The sequence below is a fragment of the Schistocerca americana genome, chromosome 6 (genome assembly GCF_021461395.2).
Source record: "Schistocerca americana isolate TAMUIC-IGC-003095 chromosome 6, iqSchAmer2.1, whole genome shotgun sequence".
In the NCBI taxonomy this organism is placed as follows: Eukaryota; Metazoa; Arthropoda; class Insecta; order Orthoptera; family Acrididae; genus Schistocerca; species Schistocerca americana.
This window is the reverse complement of record NC_060124.1, coordinates 133,712,001-133,731,330: the sequence shown is the minus strand read 5'-3', so window position 1 is coordinate 133,731,330 and position 19,330 is coordinate 133,712,001. Positions and strand designations below refer to the sequence as shown.

The 19,330-nt window shown below is 45.4% G+C and overlaps 1 protein-coding gene across 1 annotated transcript in view; it reads right to left on the bottom strand.

Moving 5' to 3' along the window:
• The window catches only part of LOC124619660 (centrosomal protein of 104 kDa), a 445,308-nt gene that overhangs the window by 143,932 nt on the left and 282,046 nt on the right, over positions 1–19,330 (bottom strand). Inside the window, exons 5-6 of the mRNA XM_047146190.1 lie at positions 16,585–16,796; positions 4,175–4,469 (exon numbers count right to left, since the gene is read on the bottom strand). Of these exons, the coding sequence (XP_047002146.1) occupies positions 4,175–4,469; positions 16,585–16,796 (507 nt within the window). The remainder of the gene's footprint in view (positions 1–4,174; positions 4,470–16,584; positions 16,797–19,330) is intronic.

The window sequence follows — 19,330 nt, the reverse complement described above, 5'->3', positions numbered from 1 at the left end:
ATTATTATTATTATTGCTGATGTTACGTGTGGGCACACACACACACACACACACACACACACACACACACAGTCACTACTGTTTTATTATTGTTACAGAATTGCGTGACTCCACACAGCCTCCACCAATGGCAGCAGCAGCATTAGCAGCTAGCTTTCAACTTCTTGGCATTTGACCAGCAGCAATCTGCATTTAAGCTCACTGACCCACTGGCATTCAATTAACCCCAGCCAGCAGCATCGAAACTGCAGTTCAGTGCTACTACTAACAGAATGTTGCCACTGCTCTTCGCTACTACATACACTTTAACAGAAAGTGGTTCCAAGTGTGTGTATGTGGGTCTGACAGTGACTTTGAAGCTATTGACAGAGAATGTACAGTGAAGTGATACTAAAGTGTGTTTTATGTGGTTAGAATTAAACCACATGAGTGATATGATTGAGTACATTGGAAGAAAAATTACTGATGAGTTAAGTTCTCTGCTTACACCAACTAATATTTGAATGATAAACGGTGAAACAGCGGTAGTGGACATGTAATAAGAGGCCATGCACGAGTTAACAGCTGATGGTGCAACCAAATACATCAAACATTCAAGTGCGTTGCATTTATGTGACTTTTACTTTGTATTAATGATTGCGTCTGACAAACTGTCGCTGGCAGCAATATGTCACAACAATATTCAATGACTATTATGAATTTGTACACCAACAAAATTAAGCTGAACAAGCTGGATCAGTGTATTAACACGTGTATTCCATATGTACCACAATCTATAAAAGTTGATCTTCTAAGTGTTGATGCTGAATATATTGAGTGGATACCAGTGCAAATGCCCCAACAGGATTAACCCCTTAACAGTGGTATTTGTTTCTTCAGATTATGTTCGAAAAATATTTACTTTTATTAATGAAAAAGATTCTGTAACGACTGACATTACATACTGACATATAAAAATAGTTTTTAAAGCTAAAAATAACACGTTACAAACTCTTGAAGACCACTAAAAATAAAATATCCTGAAACTTGAAGCCACTTTTTAGTTTCTATATATCTATGAAGTCCAACCATGCATTTCACAGCTGTTTCCTGTGAACATTAATACATCCGCTGTGCTCCAGCCAGCTCCTCCAAGATTTCTCTTACCACTGGTCACTCTACTGACAAATTGTCACTTTCAGTTTCTGATCTTTTTTTAATAGCGGTCTCTCGCGAACAGACAAGTCCGCGTTCGAATGCGTGACAAGCCTGTGTTACACAAGTAAACATAGTGTCTGTGACCGCCACCCTTTCAGTGAAAGACATATTGTGAGGTACTTTGAAATCCTACATTTTTATCATCGTCCTCACAGCTTCCAGATCTCAAAGCTAGCATGAATTTGATATGAGTATGTCCTCTCACTGTATTTCATTAGTTGCTTGTTTTAAAGACAAATGCGGGTGCCTCAGCGTCCTCTGCTACTCGCTTGCTTGGTAGCGTTCCTCCTGATGGGATGGATTACAGAAGTTTGTGTCATTTTATGATGTAATATTTGACTTAAATTAGAATGTTACGAATATTTACGTTAATACGAGGGGCGTTTGAAAAGCCCACGCAAAGTCCGAGAGATGGCACCACCGGCGCGTATGGAGATCATGTTTAGTTAGTAGCATCTTTGGAAAGAACTCACACCAAGTTTCAGCCATATTGGTCTATTTGTTTGTGTTTGGCATTCGTGTGAATCAAGGAAGTCGAGTGATTGTCAAAAAATGAACGAAAAAGAATTTTGTGTGGTGATTAAACATTACTTTATGAAAGGCAAAACGCCTCAGGAGACTAAAGAGAAGCTTGACAAACATACAGTGACTCTGCACCTTCGATTAGAACAGTTTATAAGTGGTTTCAAAATTTCCGGAGTGGCCATATGGGCACAACTGATGCTGAACGTTCTGGACGCCCTGCTGAGGTTACGACTCCAGAATCATTGATAATATCCATGATATGGTGATGGATGATAAAAGAGTTAAGGGTGCGTGGATTGCTAGTGCTGTGGGCATCTCGAATGAACGGGTACATAATATTTTGCATAAACATTTGGACATGAGAAAGCTATCCGCAAGATGGGTTCCGCGATTGCTCACGTTTGACCAAAAACAGAATTGTGTGCAGTGTTGCAAGGATGCTTTGCAGCTGTTCAGGAAGAATCCGCAGGACTTTAAGCGTCGTTTCGTCACTGTAGATGAAACATGGATACATTACTATACTCCTGAGACCAAACAACAATCTAAACAATGGGTTACCAAGGGACAATATGCACCAAAAATGGCGAAGACCAATCCTTCGGCCGGAAAGGTTATGGCGACTGTCTTTTGGGATTCGCAATAAATAATCCTCATCGACTATCTGGAAAAGGGTAAAACTATTACAGGTGAATATTATTCACCATTATTGGACGGTCTGAAAATCGAGCTGCAAGAAAAACGCCGGCGATTGGACCGCAAAGAAGTCTTTTTCCATCACTACAGTGCACCAGCACACACCTCAACAGTTGTGGTTGCAAAATTAATAGAAATAGCATCCCAAGTCGTTTCACACCCCCATATTCTTCAGACTTGGCTCCCTCGGACTACTATTTGTTCCCCAATTTGAAGAAATGGCTGACGGGACTAAGATTTTATTCAAACGAGGAGGTGATTGCAGCAACTGATAGCTATTTTGCAGACTTGGACAATTCCTATTATTCGGAAGAGATCACCAAATTAGAACAGCGTTTGACGACGTGTATAAGTCTAAAAGGAGACTATGCCGAAAAATAAAAAAAAGGTTTACCCCAAACACATAAGCAGTTTTTATTTTTACACGGACTTTTCAAACGCCCCTCGTAGTTTTGCCATTTTCTCCATTGCTTCCCCTAATCTGATTCTTAAACATTTTTCCGCAAATTATTCGGAGACGTTCTTCTACGTCGGTCGTCTTAATACGAGGATGCAGTTGATTGGCTGCCATTTCGCGGCTTTAAGGGCATATTGCACGATATACGTTGGAACCCATTTCCTCTCAGAAGTCTGATTCCCTTTTAGAGCATTATTTTATTACATGCTCAACACCGAGACAAAACTTTTAATTATCTTTTCACGGTCACGCATCATTGTGTTAAAGATGGGGCGGCAATACAGGCTTCGACGAGTTTGATTGATTCCGTCAAAATTACGATCGCCCTTTCTCACTTTTACTTATCTTATCCTTTCCTCTTCTTTCTTGGCTCTACAGCTCATGATGAGCCTTGGCCTCTTCTACATTTTCCTTACATCTCTCTCGGTCCTTTGCCAATACTCTACAGTTTTTATAGCCCTTCTTCCTAAGATATTCGATTACTCCATCTTCCCATCTGGCTCTTGGTCGACCACGTCCTCTCTTCCCTCCTGGCTTTCCTTGTAATATTCTTTTTGGTACTTCTGTATCATTCATGCGAGCCACATGTCCCGCCCACCTGTCTGGAAGATTTCACTATCCTTCTGCTGGGTTGGTCTTTGTATATGGTATACAACTCATGGTTGTATCTCCTCCTCCATCTTCCTCTTTCGCAGATTGGGCCGATAATTCGTCAAAGTACCTAACTTTCAAATGCATCCAGTGTTTCAATATCTTTAGTTGTTAATGTCCAGGCTTCAGAGGCATATGTAAGCACTGGTCGTATAAGTGACTTATACATAGTTAATTTCGTGGTACGAGTCAGGAGCCTTGTGGATAGAAGTCTTGTTAGGGCAAAATAAGCTCTGTTGGCCAGTATTAATCTCTGCTTAATTTCAAAGGAGGTATCATTTAGATGTGTAACTGTCGAGCCCAGATACTTGAAATGTTCAACTCTCTCAAATGTATAATTGCCCATTGTTATTGCGTTCGGCATATTTTCTCTATGTGCTTTTCAGCTGCCATATATTTTGTTTTTTGTTCATTAATAATTAACCCCATGTTCCTACTGGGCTGTTCAAGAGCTGTAACTGTCTCTTCCATTGCTTTTTGGGTTCTTGCTATTATATCTGTCATCTGCGTAGGCCAGTATCTGCACCGATTTATAGAAGATCGTTCATCTGTTCCTTTACAACCAATATTAAAAGAAATACGTACAGAGGAAGAGCGATTATAGCGTACAAGGTCCAACTTCGGGAAGCGTGTGTTCCGAGATGGACTGACCTTCGGTGGCGGTGGCGGCGTGCACGTGCGCGGGCGGCGTCTTGGGCCTGGTGTGGTGGTGCAGCGGCGACACCGGAGACTGGTGCATGGCGGGCGGCGCGGGCAGCGGCGACGTGGCGCCCTCCCTGGCGGCGGCGGGGGCGGCGGGGGCGGGGGCGGGGGCGGCGGCGGCGGCAGCGGCGGCGGAGGCGGGCGGCGGCTGCGGCGACACCTGCAGCAGGCGCGGCGGCAGCGGCAGCTCGGGCCGGTGGCCGGCGCCGCCCACGTCCAGGCTCTCGTCGTTCTTCGCCACGGGCTGTCGACATACCGCACCGCTCTCCGTCACTCGACACTCGACAGAGCGACTCATAGACATGGCTGCAACACTCTTACATGACCGAGTACAACAGGGCTCTAGTTCAAAGTACTGCGCGTTTTTACCTCGCAGTTCAAGCTTGGAATGTAATCGCGGAAAATGCCTTTGTGAGCAGCCGCAAAGGCTTGCTGTTAGTTATGTAATTTATTGACCGTTAAAAGGAGAACCGAGTTTCAAGATATCTGTTGTGAATAGCCCCTTTAAGTACACTACTGGCCATTAAAATTGCTACATCACGAAGATGACGTGCTACAGACGCGAAATTTAACCGACAGGAAGAAGATGCTGTGATATGCAAATGATCAGCTTTTCAGGGTATTCACACAAGGTTGGCGCCGGTGGCGACACCTACAACGTGCTGACATGAGGAAAGTTTCCAAATGACTTCTCAAACACAAATGGCAGTTGACCGGCGTTGCCTGGTGAAACGTTATTGTGATGCCTCGTGTAAGGAGGAGAAATGCGTACCATCACGTTTCCGACTTTGATAAAGGTTGGATTGTAGCCTATCGCGATGGCGGTTTATCGTATCGCGACATTGCTGCTCGCGTTGGTCGGGATCCAGTGACTGTTAGCAGAATAAGGAATCGGTGGGTTCAGGAGGGTAATACGCCGTGCTTGATCCCATCGGCCTTGTATCACTAGCAGTCGAGATGACAGGCATCTTATCCCGCATGGCTGTAACGGATCGTGCAGCCACGTCTCGATCCCTCAGTCAACAGATGGGGACGTTTGCAAGACAACAACCATCTGCACGAACAGCTCGACGACTTTTGCGTCAGCATGGACTATCAGCACGGAGACCATGGCTGCGGTTACCCTTGACGCTGCATCACAGACAGGAACGCCTGCGATGGTGTACTCAACGATGAACCTGGGTGCACGAATAGCAAAGCGTCGGTTTTTCGGATGAATCCAGGTTCTGTTTACAGCGTCATGATGGTCGCATCCGTGTTTGGCGACATCGCGGTGAACGCACACTGGAAGCGTGTATTCGTCATCGCCATACTGGCGTATCACCCGGCGTGATGGTATGGGGTGCCATTGGTTACACGTCTCGGTCACCTCTTATTCGCATTGACGGCACTTTGAACAGTGGACGTTACATTTCAGATGTGTTACGACCCGTGACTCTACCATTCATTCGATCCATGCGAAACCCTACATTTCAGCAGTATAATGCACGATCGCATGTTGCAGGTCCTGTACGGGCCTTGCTGGATAATGAAAATGTTCGACTGCTGCCCTGGCCAGCACATTCTCCAGATCTCTCACCAATTGAAAACGTCTGGTCAATGGTGGCCGAGCAACTGGGTCGTCACAATACGCCATCACTACTCTTGATGAACTGTGGTATCGTGTTGAAGCTGCATGGCAGCTGTACCTGTACACGCCATCCAAGCTCTGTTTGACTCAATGCCCAGGCGTATCAAGGCCGTTATTACGGCCAGAGGTGGTTGTTCTGGGTACTGATTTCTCAGGAACTATGTACCCAAATTGCCTGAAAATGTAATCACATGTCAGCTCTAGTATAGTATATTTGTCCAATGAATACCCTTTTATCATCTGCATTTCTTCTTGGTGTAGCAATTTTAATGGCCAGTAGTATAGTTATAGACAAATCCCGAAACCTTCAACCTACGCAAAATAATGCACTCTCATCTCCCAGAAAAACAATTTCAAAACGTTATCTGACTCGGATAGTTCAATAGAAATAGTCACACACACAAATACTTTTGTATTGCAGTGCAGTGGAAAAGAAATAGGTTTGTGCAGTTAATAACTCAATCAATGCACAGCGAGTACTGATTCCTAAAGGCAGCAACTACGCTGATGAACCAAAGAAACTGGAACACCTGCCTAATGTCGTGTAGGAACCCCGCGAGCATGCAGAACTACCGCAACACTACATGGCATGGACTCGACTAATGTCTGAAATAGTGCTGGAGTGAAATAACACCCTGAGTCCTGCAGAGCCGTCCATAAATCTGTGAGAGTAGTAGGAGGAAAAGAGATCTCTTCTGAACAGCACTTTGCAAGGCATCCCAGATACGCTAAATAATGTTCATGTTTGGGGACTTTAGTAGCCAGCGAAAGTGTTTAAACTCAGAAGAGTGTCTCTGGAGACACACTGTAGCAATTCTGGACATGGGGGGTGTCGCATTGTCGTTCTGGAATTGGCCAAGTCCATCGGAATGCACAATGGGCTTGAGTGGATGCAGATGATCAGACAGGATGCTTACGTACGTGTCACCTGTCAGAGTCGTATCTAGACGTATCAGGGGTCCCATATCACTCCAACTGCGCACGCCCAACACCATTACAGAGCCTCCACCAGCTTGAACAATCCCCTGCTGACATGCAAGGTCCATGGATTCATGAGGCGGCCTCCATACCCGTACACGTCCATCTGCTCGATTCAATTTAAAACGAGACGAGGCAACATGTTTCCAATCATCAACAGTCCAACGTCGGTGTTGACGGGCCCAGGCGAGGTGTAAAGCTTTGTGTCGTGGAGTCATCAAGGATACACGAGTGAGCCTTCGGCTCCGAAAGCCCATATCGATGATGTTTTGTAGAATGGTTCGCACGCTGGCCCAGAATTGAAATCTGCAGCAATTTGGGGAAGGGTTGCACTTCTGTCATGTTGAATGATTCTCTTCAGTCGTCGTTTGTCCCGTTCTTGCAGGGTCTTTGTCCGACCGCAGCGATGTCGGAGATTTGATGTTTTACCAGATTCCTGATATTCGCGGTACACTCGTGAAATGGTCGTACGGGGAAAATCACCACTTCATCGATACTTCGGAGATGCTGTGACCCATTGCTCGTGCGCCAACTATAGCATCACGTTCAAACTCACTTAAATCTTGATAACCTGCCACTGTAGCAGCAGTAATCGTTCTAACAACTGCGCCAGACACTTCTTGTCTTATACAGGCGTTGCCGACCGCAGCGCCGTATTCTGCCCGTTTACGTATCTCTGTATTTGAATACGCATGCGTGTGCCAGTTTCTTTGGCGCTTCAGTGTAAAATGAACATGTATTAGCCTTTCACTTGCATCATCCAGATGTGGCGTAATGATGTTTCCTCAGTTTTACAATTGTTGCCTAAGAATATAAGGTATCTCTAAACCACGTGAGCCGAAATGTAATTCCTAAATACCAGTTTTATATAGGGGCGTAATAATGTGTGAGTACTATCCGCACTATGTACAAGGTGAAGATAAAATGGCGCACTTGGCGGCGGCATGCAATTCCCCATCCAGATTCAAGACAAAAGTTTATCCTGAAAATTTCCTTTCCCATCCCTGACACCATCCGAGCTTGTGCTCCGTCTCTAATGACCTCGATGTCGATTGGATGTTAAACCCAATCTTCCTTCCTTCCTTTCTTTACGTTCATGTAGAGCGGCTTCTCGATAGAGTACGCAAACGATGGGTACGTCGACATGCTTCTGGTGCTGAATGCATCCCATAACCAAACTGCTGTTGCTGCTGCTCGTGCGTATGCTGCACGGTACCCCCAAAGGCGAATAAGAATAGTTTTCGTTGCCTGGAGCAACGCCTTCGGGAAACCGATGGTCTTCATCCACAAGTACTGGAAAGGTGTCGTCCAAGGACTGGTCGTACTCCACAAAAATAGAATGCGATCCTTGAAACTGTTCACCAATCGCCTCGGCGAAGTACCCGTGATTGTTGCAAGGCAATTCCAGATATCTCAACGACTGACTGTTGAAGTGTTGCACGATTAAGAGCTGCACCTATATCATAAAACGTTAACTCACTACCAGAGGCCAGAAGACAGCATTCGACGAGTACAGTACTGTGTATGGTTTTTGCACTAAGTGGAAGATAACGAAGATTTTATATATAACGTGATATGGACAAACGAATGTAGCTTCATTCGTGAAGGTATTTTCAACCTTCACAACAGCCATTATTGGTCGGAACATAACTCACATGCCACCTGTGAACATGGTTTTCAGGCTCGCTTTGATGTAAACCCGTGGGCTAGAATCGTGGGAGGTGTGCTTTTGGGCCCTTATCTATTTCCGGACAAGTTGAAGGCGCCCCTGTATTGTACTTTCCTTTGAAATACACTCCTGGAAATTGAAATAAGAACACCGTGAATTCATTGTCCCAGGAAGGGGAAACTTTATTGACACATTCCTGCGGTCAGATACATCACATGATCACACTGACAGGACCACAGGCACATAGACACAGGCAACAGAGCATGCACGATGTCGGCACTAGTACAGTGTATATCCACCTTTCGCAGCAATGCAGGCTGCTATTCTCCCATGGAGACGATCGTAGAGATGCTGGATGTAGTCCTGTGGAACGGCTTGCCATGCCATTTCCACCTGGCGCCTCAGTTGGACCAGCGTTCGTGCTGGACGTGCAGACCGCGTGAGACGACGCTTCATCCAGTCCCAAACATGCTCAATGGGGGACAGATCCGGAGATCTTGCTGGCCAGGGTAGTTGACTTACACCTTCTAGAGCACGTTGGGTGGCACGGGATACATGCGGACGTGCATTGTCCTGTTGGAACAGCAAGTTCCCTTGCCGGTCTAGGAATGGTAGAACGATGGGTTCGATGAAGGTTTGGATGTACCGTGCACTATTCAGTGTCCCCTCGACGATCACCAGTGGTGTACGGCCAGTGTAGGAGATCGCTCCCCACACCATGATGCCGGATGTTGGCCCTGTGTGCCTCGGTCGTATGCAGTCCGGATTGTGGCGCTCACCTGCACGGCGCCAAACACGCATACGACCATCATTGGCACCAAGGCAGAAGCGACTCTCATCGCTGAAGACGACACGTCTCCATTCGTCCCTCCATTCACGCCTGTCGCGACACCACTGGAGGCGGGCTGCACGATGTTGGGGCGTGAGCGGAAGACGGCCTAACGGTGTGCGGGACCGTAGCCCAGCTTCATGGAGACGGTTGCGAATGGTCCTCGCCGATACCCCAGGAGCAATAGTGTCCCTAATTTGCTGGGAAGTGGTGGTGCAGTCCCCTACGGCACTGCGTAGGATCCTACGGTCTTGGCGTGCATCCGTGCGTCGCTGCGGTCCGGTCCCAGGTCGACGGGCACGTGAACCTTCCGCCGACCACTGGCGACAACATCGATGTACTGTGGAGACCTCACGCCCCACGTGTTGAGCAATTCGGCGGTACGTCCACCCGGCCTCCCGCATGCCCACTATACGCCCTCGCTCAAAGTCCGTCAACTGCACATACGGTTCACGTCCACGCTGTCGCGGCATGCTACCAGTGTTAAAGACTGCGATGGAGCTCCGTATGCCACGGCAAACTGGCTGACACTGACGGCGGCGGTGCACAAATGCTGCGCAGCTAGCGCCATTCGACGGCCAACACCGCGGTTCCTGGTGTGTCCGCTGTGCCGTGCGTGTGATCATTGCTTGTACAGCCCTCTCGCAGTGTCCGGAGCAAGTATGGTGGGTCTGACACACCGGTGTCAATGTGTTCTTTTTTCCATTTCCAGGAGTGTACTTTGCCTGACGTATTAGAAAACTTGTCGCTTGGTGTTCACCGACAGCTATGGTTTCAGCAAGATGATGCAACGCCACAACTTGGAATGAATGTGCGTAACTATTTATATGAAGCGTTTTCAGGGAAATTGATTGGTTGTAGGGGTCCAATGTTCTGGCCACCACGTTCCCCACATTCCTTCACTAGATGTTTAGTTGTGGGAACACTTAAAGAAACAAGTTTATAGTACCCCACCCATGGATGTACACGACCTAATAGATCGCGTGCATGCTGCTTTGGCAATGGTGGATGCAAGTGTGTTGCATAGGGTCCAGAAAGTATGATTTAGTGACAGGTGAATTGTTTTAAAATGCAAGGTGGTCGCTTTTTGCACATCTTCTCTAGAGTGAACTTTGCTTGTACGTGTACGTTCCGGCTCTGTGAAAATAAACGTGGACATCAAACATACAGAATGAAGTTGTTGTGCGTCGCACAATGTGCAGTCTAGTGAATCCTACCTATTTTTTGTACCTCGTTGGATACAGACGATGTTACTGTATCAACTATTATTTTCTGTTGGCTTTATTTGTGCCATTGACGAAACAAAGTGGTCGTTTACACCTGTAAGGTAATGTTATGTCTTAGTGTTTAAATAAAGGTAACAGAAACAGAAAGAAGTACACAAGATATAGCATTGTGGAGGTACAAATTGGATACAATTTGATCTTTAACTGAAAAAAAAAGATTGACGCGAATGCGACTCGAATACCGTCGAGTCTGCATATCCGTTTCCTATGGCATTGCCTTGTCTCATATTTTCTTAAAATATATTTTTAAGGACTCTTACCTTCCAAGCGCCCAAAGGGGGGAGGGGGGGGGTGACCATTTGTGGGAGGAACTATTATGTTGCCCGACAATTTTTGGAACATACGCTCTCGGACATTCAACAGCAAACTTATTCATGACGCGCAATGTTTCTCTTTAAGTGTTTGCTAATGAAGTTTTACGATCACAGCTATACTCCAGACCTTTCCAAACGAATCCGTGACGAAACATTTTGCTCTTATTTGAATCTTCTGTCTCTCTATTCTGCTGGACGGGCAAATTAAACTAACGTGGAAAATATCTCATGTACATTAAGACAGGCAACCCAACTGGTATCATCTGATGATCTAAATTTGCTTGCCTGTCTTAAGGAGCATGAAATATTTTGTAGACGAATTTTATTCTGCCCACGCTGTGTTAATCCTGCATGGTAAAAGTCTCAAACTGACACGCACTACTCAATAACCGGTCCAACGAGTGTTTAGTTAGCAATTTCTTTCGTCGATGAATTACGGTCGTTTAAGATATTTTCAGTGAATCTTGGTCTGGAGAAAAATTAGTAGCCAAGGTCGCATTCAGTACTATTTATTCCTAATTACCGATTTCAACTGTTAAGACTGTCATCTTCTGATCTTTAAAAAGTTGTTATTATAAGTCCTGGTCCATTATGACTGTACCGCACATAACATGCTGACGTTATAGTAGGTATTATGTCCGACATAACAGACAAATTTGTTAAAAATAAAATCGATTTTCATTTTTATTCTTAACAAACATCTGTGGAATGTCGCACATAATATCCACTAGAATGTCAACATGGTACGTGCGGTATAGTCACAGTGAAACAGGACTTATAACAACACGTTTTTTAAAGGTCAGAAGATGACAGTCTTAACTGTTCAAACCGGTAAATCAGGAATAAATAGTACTGAATGCGATCTTGACTATTAAATTTTCTCCAAAGCAGTTGCGGATCGGTCCTTCTTATCTCTAATTATGAGAAGTTTCAATCGAATCTTGGTCTGGCACCTGGTTTTCCTACAAGTACTTTTATGTGTTCATCCAATTTTAGGTTACTCCAGACAATTACCTTCGGTTTCTGTACGGTTCTTTCTGTTTCCAGTCATATCATGAATAGTGTAATCGGTCAGTAAGACCTAAAAATTAATGTAAATTCGTCTGTCTTTAAAAATATCGATTAGCGAAGCATATCACTTTCACCGTCACACTTTAGCGAACGATCTTGACGAAAACCTTAGGAAATTCTGGCTCTAAGTAAAATCGTTACTTGGGTCGACGGCTACTCTTCAGTCACTCGTAGACTAGTCTGTGTTGGCGATAAAAAGAAAGTAAAAGGTAAGCCGAAGCTTTAAATTTAGTCTTTAAAAAATCATTATCGCAGGACACCGTACATATGAACTTTTACAGACGCACAAACTCCCGTATAAAGAACAGAGAAACGGCATCCATGGCGTTAGAAAGCAGCTGAAAGAGTTAAAAAGAAATAAGTAACCAATTCGGTTTTACAGAGAGTACTCTTCGGCACTGGGCTCTTACTTGGCTACATTTATCGCGAGTCTCACACCCAGAGGAAAAACCCAAGCGAGTGGATAAAAGCGCAGGTGTCTCTCCTGTGTAAGAAGCATAAAGGAATGGACCCGAAGAATTACATACCAATATCCTTAATGTTGGCTTGCTGCACAGCTCTTGAGCACATTCTGAGTTCGAATAAAATAAATTTCCTTGGGTAAGAAAAGCTTCTGTCCATAAATCAACACGGGCTCAGAAAGTTTCGTGGTTGAAAGTTTTTGCAATAAATAGGACGTTTTGCATAACATTTTCTGTGGTGTCCTGTCCATTCGTCTCTTTTAGGGTGCCTAGGAAGCTGTTTTATCGGATAGTTAAAACGATAAAAGCAAATCATATTAATGAAGTTCATTAGAGTAATTGAATTGACAATATTTTGATTTAGAATGTCGTGTCGCAAGCAATTAGCGACAGGCAAATAATCAATGACTTTCATCACACACAACGTCCATGCAAATAATGGATATGGATCACAAGTCACGGCTATCGTAGTGCTCACTTCTAGTCTGGGTCTACTACTGTCCAGCCGAAGCTGGCAGGAGCGGCTCTTATATTCTCTTCGACTAGAGGCCGCTCCTGTCGGGGTGCGGTCCTTGGTAATGGGCGATTGGCTGACGTTGTCTCACAGCCTTCTCTGCTCTTGCGTTCTTCATCTTCGTGCCGGCGCTTGTCGCTACGGCGGAACATTTTCATCGATCTTTATAAACACTGCCCAACGGCAATTTGCCTTTAACGTCAGTGCGCGACCATTGTTTTAACAACATGAAGAATATAAGAATTTCCTAAGCTACATTACAGGCCATTAAAATTGCTACACCACGAAGATGACGTGCTACAGACGCGAAATTTAACCGACAGGAAGAAGATGCTGTGATATGAAAATGGTTAGCTTTTCAGAGCATTCACACAAGGTTGGCGCCGGTGGTGACACCTACGACGTGCTGACATGAGGAAAGTTTCCAACCGATTTCTCATACACAAACACCAGTTGACCGGCGTTGCCTGGTGAAACGTTGTTATGATGCCTCGTGTAAGGAGGAGAAATGCGTACCATCACGTTTCCGACTTTGACAAAGGACGGATTGTAGTCTATCGCGATTGCGGTTTATCGTATCGCGACATTGCTGCTCGCATTGGTCGGGATCCAATGACTGTTAGCAGAATAAGGAATCGGTGGGTTCTGGACGGTAATACGCCGTGCTGGTCCCAACGGCCTCGTATCACTAGCAGTCGAGATGACAGGCATCTTACCCGCATGGCTGTAACGGTTCGTGCAGCCACATCTCGATCTCTCAGTCAACAGATGGGGACGTTTGCAAGACAACAACCATCTGCACGAACAGTTCGACGACGTTTGCAGCAACATTGACTATCAGCTCCGAGACCATGGCTGCGGTTACCCTTAATGCTGCATCACAGACAGGAGCGCCTGCGATGGTGTACTCAACGATGAACCTGGGTGCACGAATAGCAAAGCGTCGGTTTTTCGGATGAATCCAGGTTCTGTTTACAGCGTCATGATGGTCGCATCCGTGTTTGGCGACATCGCGGTGAACGCACATTGGAAGCGTGTATTCGTCATCACCATACTGGCGTATCACCCGGCGTGATGATATGGAGTGCTTTTGGTTACACGTCTTGGTCACCTCTTGTTCGCATTGACGGCACTTTGAACAGTGGACGCTACATTTCAGATGTGTTACGACCTGTGGCTTTACCCTTCATTCGATCCCTGCGAAACCCTACATTTCAGCAGGATAATGCACGACCGCATGTTGCAGGTCCTGTGCGGGCCTTTCTGGATACAGAAAATGTTCGACTGCTGCCCCGGCCCAGCACATTCTCCAGATCTCTCACCAATTGAAAACGTCTGGTCAATGGTGGCCGAACAACTGTCTCGTCACAATACGCCAGTCACTACTCTTGATGAACTGTGGTATCGTGTTGAATCTGCATGGGCAGCTGTAACTGTACACGCCATCCAAGCTCTGTTTGACTCACTGCCCAGGCGTATCAAGGCCGTTATTACGGCCAGAGGTGGTTGTTCTGGGTACTGATTTCTCTGGATCAATGCACCCAAATTGCCTGAAAGTGTAATTACATGTCAGTTCTATTATAATATATTTGTCCAATGAATACCCGTTTATCATCTGCATTTCTTCTTGGTGCAGCAATTTTAATGGCCAGTAGTGTATTTGGTCATTTTCATAAACACCCAGCCATTGACGTTATTGCATAGAATTGTCGAGGAGTAATTAGTTATGACAGTATTGTCCAGGAAATAATGTTATTTCCTACTTTAATTTTGTAGTATCATACAGAGATCGTTTTGCCACACCAAAGTTGGCAACGCGAATCAATATCGCAGACATTAGCGAAGGTTCGCTGGAATCCACAATGGCGAACTGGAGGCGCTCCTGAAGACCACGTCTCCCCTCTCAGCTCTCATGCTGATGTCAGCACAGTGTCGAGCCAGCAAGAGCTCTTCCCGCTGCGTGACCTCAACTGAAAGAGTCAACACGACGGTACAGGACCAACATGGTAATTAAAGTTTATGATGGACTTGTTCATTTAAGAACAGTTTGGCAAACATGTTCATAAGAAAAGGCCATGTCATGATCCAAACAATAATAGGGGATTGATAGCAATCCCTTTCGTTGGAAGTCTGTATTCGAAGGTACTGAAAGATCTGGCAGAGAAAGAAACGACTCACAAGCAGCGAGAATAGCAAGAGGGATTCAGAGCTGGAAGATCTGTAATGGACCCATTTTCGCATGAAACTAATAAGTGGAAAACGCATAAATATTGGAGGCACATGTTGCATTGATTGACCTGGAGAAAGTGTACTATAATGTATCCACCAACAAACTGTGGGAAAAGTTGAAAGAGACAGAATTAGATGAAATTATATATGAAAATAACACAGCGAGAGTAAGGAATCGGAATAGTTTGACAGAAAAATTGGAGGTGAATAGGGGCAGCGACAGGGATTTGGGCTGCCATCGACCCTCTTTAAGCTGTACCTAGACAAACCCTGCAGACTTGGCATAGAAAATACCAGGTTATGGGAGTGTCAGTAGAGAACAGTAAGATATTTAGCCTGCATTTTCCAGTTAACCAGACTGTGTTAGCAGAAGATGAAGGTGATAAGAGCTATGTGGTAAGAAAGCTTAACCCTTCAACTGCTCTGGACGTCCAGAGCAGTTAAAGGGTTAAATAGAAGTGTTATAAGGCTGGTCTGAAGATGAACACGAAGAAGTGTGAGTACGTGGGCTTTGGAACGGAAAAATTAAGAAATTTGGAGGTAGATGGAGAAGCAACTGTAGGCGTGGAAAAGCCAAAATATATTGGGGTATTATTTAATCAACAGGGCACTAGTAATAATGAAATCGCTTGCAGGATTAATAAAGGAAGAGCTGTAACAAGGGCAATCAATTCTGTTCTGTGGAAAAAAAGATAAAAAGAACAGCGGAGTAGACAATGTATAAGACAATAGTCTAGAGTGTAATTTTGTAGAGAGCAGAAGCATGGGACGCTGTTGAGGTGTGGCCATGTGAATAGGATGAATGAAGATAGGATACCAAATGGGATACTACGATGGATACCATCCCAGCGGAAGACGCAAGTGGCAAAATGATGTGGAGAAGGCAATGCAAGCAAGGAATATGAATGTTGAGGAAAGTCAAGACAGTAGAAGATGGCGACTAAGGGTGGAGAAGCGGCGCCAGCTGTAGGTAATCCGCAAGAAGAAGAAGGGGGGAGAACAATTTGTCTATTAGTGCATCAAGTGATCCTTTGCTAGTCCATGACTGTTGTAAATTACACAGTACTGCTGTGGCAAAGATGAGCCTTCTCCTAGAGCAATCAAAGAACCCACAGTTATGTCTGGATGGAAGTATGGTAGCTTCGCTTTCTCACAGCTTCATTGTCCATAAGATGTACAAAAACCTTCCATGTGAATCAGTCTAGCTATTGATGAAAACGGGATGAAAATCCCTACAGTGGTGACTGAGATTAGTCGTAACACACAAACAGAATATTGAGGTGGTGGTCTTTAATTTACATGTACAGATAGTTAAAAAAAAACAGCTTTTCGTAGGTCACAAAGAGTTTGGAAGACGGGAGTGCTGGTGGAGACTCACCCCGCTGAGCTCGAGCAGGTCGTCGACCTCGAGGAAGCGGTAGACGGTGTGGCGGTACTGGTCCAGCTGCGACTTCTTGAGCTTGGCGCGGTCGTAGTCCTCGCAGCTGATGGCGTGCCGCTTCTCCAGCTCCAGCTTGCTCAGCCGCTCGCCCGCCACGCGGAGGTCCGCCATGGCCAGCTTCAGTCGGCGCGCGTACTCGAACCTCTCGTCTGCCGGCACACAGCACACGCGCCTCCAGTCTCACTCACCAGCTCAGACTGTGTTGCACAGCAAGCTAGTAGTAGAGTGCGCACGAAATAAGCCGGCCACTACCTTTTCAATGGCGGTGGTAGGGGGTTGGGGGGGGGGGGGGTGAGGGGCGAAATACATGCAGAGGTTTTAAGCTACAGCTAACGAATGCGCAAACAATTGAATTAATAGATCAGGGCAGTAGCATTAATACACTGTGCGAAAAAAAGCACCTGGAAGGGAAAGAGGAAACGAAATGAAACTTCACAGATTGAGAGGGTCTTTGGTGATAATTCAGTATTACAAATAGAGTCCAGTTTACAAAGAACATGACAATATGAGCCCACTTACCAGTATGATCTAGTGCCCCCTCTGTCCTGGATTAATGCAATGACTAAGTTGTGATGGGTATTATAAAGCAGTTGTATTTTTTCCTTAGGCAATCTGGCCCATAACTGTTGCAACTGGTCCTTGATATCATGGGTGCTGGCGCTGGGACAGAGCTGACGTCTAAAGTAGTCCTATATGTCTATTGAGGACAGATTTCGATGTCTTGCTGGCCACAGGTGTACCTCAACGCCACACAGACAGTTCTTAGAGATGCGTGCTACATGTGGATGCGCGTTGTTGTGTTGGTAAATGACACCACGATTCTGTCGCATGGAAGGTAACACATGAGCATGAAGGATGTCCATGACGTACGGTTGTCTCGTCAGAGTTCCCTCAATCGCTATCAACCATGACATGAAGCCATACCTGATAGCTCCCCACACCATGACGCCAAAAGATCTAGAATGATTGGACGTCTCCCCAGGTCTCCGCCAAACTCGCCAACGATGGTCATCCAGGGTAGTGTAGAACCCCAATTCAACGCTGAATACAGTGCAATACCTTTAATCACCAGTCCATGGTTCGCAGTCACGGAACCTCTCCAAATGCAATCATTTGTGCTGTGTTGTGAATGGCAGCCTATGCATCGGTCGGTAATTCCCTAGGCAGCTGAAGGGGCTACTGCCACAACCAAATGCCCTACAAATCTCGATACTGCACGATTTGACCAGCTGGCCAAATGTAGCGACATAAGGACACTCCTTTGAAACACTGTCAGTTTCCAATAATGCTGTCCCACACAAGTACACGTATACTCTGTGTCCTTCATAGTGACCGCTATCCCGCCCTGTAGTAGTCAGACGTGGTTTGTTGGGACCTTGACAAGTGTGGCTGCCCTTACTTTCCCATGCAGTCCAACATCAGATCACTGACACATCCGGATGCCCAACAAATCTCATATTGCACAATTCGGCCAGCTGATGCCTCGCACGAGTATGCAGGACCTCCGTGTCCTTCTCACTGATCAGGCAACATCTGACGCTATTCACGACCGTTATATGCCCTATTAGGCCTGGTAACAACGCTAAACACGAACAACACTAATGCATTCTCGTGGCTGTTCTACCTGTCACGGAGAACTGCAGCTGTAATCATTGACATATCCGCCGATGGTGTTTCTGTGCACAAAGTTACATTGAAGTACGGCCACATGTTACTGCCTGCTTCACATTTTTTGTCAGGCAGTGCAATTTGACAAGTCGGTAGGCACTGACTAGAATACCAAATAAGAAAATCAGCACATGTGCAACTGAAATGGTCACTTCTAACAGTTGATATTCACTGCTTACTATACTAAACAAGCTCAAGGCGTCCGCAGCTTCGCAACTAAGAGGTAGACTAGGCCAACGCTAAGAACGAGAATGCGTTTTTGTGCATAGGTCAAGTAATTTTGCACGAGCTCTACCAAGTCACTCACCAGGCCGCAGAAAAACTGATAAAGGGGTCTTGGAAGGAAAGAAGGGAGAACAGAGCTTTACCTCCCGTCGACGACATGGTTATTAGAGATGCGGATCAAATTCAGTATGGCAAAGGATGGGGAAGGTAATCGGCCGTATTCTTTTCTTAGGAACTGTTCTGGCATTTGAGTTACGCAATTTAGGGTACCCACACAAAACCTAAATCGGGATGAAGATTTGAACCGCCAGTATCCCATCGTGGAAGTAATGATGAGTAACCTTACTGAAGGGCCCACCCAGAATTGGACACTTCTCTTTGTGGCAATAGCAACGCAATGAAGGAGATAAATAAATGACACGAGACATTTAAGAAACTCATGAACTGTGATATAATCACAACGAAGTACAGCGTTACCCATTGGTTAGGTAAGCTTTGTAAAATTTAGAACAGTCTTGATCACAAACAAATTTCCTCTTATATTATACTTGGTACCTATCTCGTATAAGATCCTCATTACATATGTGTCGAAAAAAAACAAGAAGAACGTGCTCAGTCTTTTGATTTCTTCAAATGTCGGATGTAGCACCATCTTTATGAAGGGCACAGCGATTCAGGGTATTCAAGGCAGATAAGATACACAAATTTACAGTTGCAGAGAGGCAGGTCTAACATATGCTGAGAAGCTTCTCATCGACGGTCTTGTTACTTAAACCTATACGCTTCCACG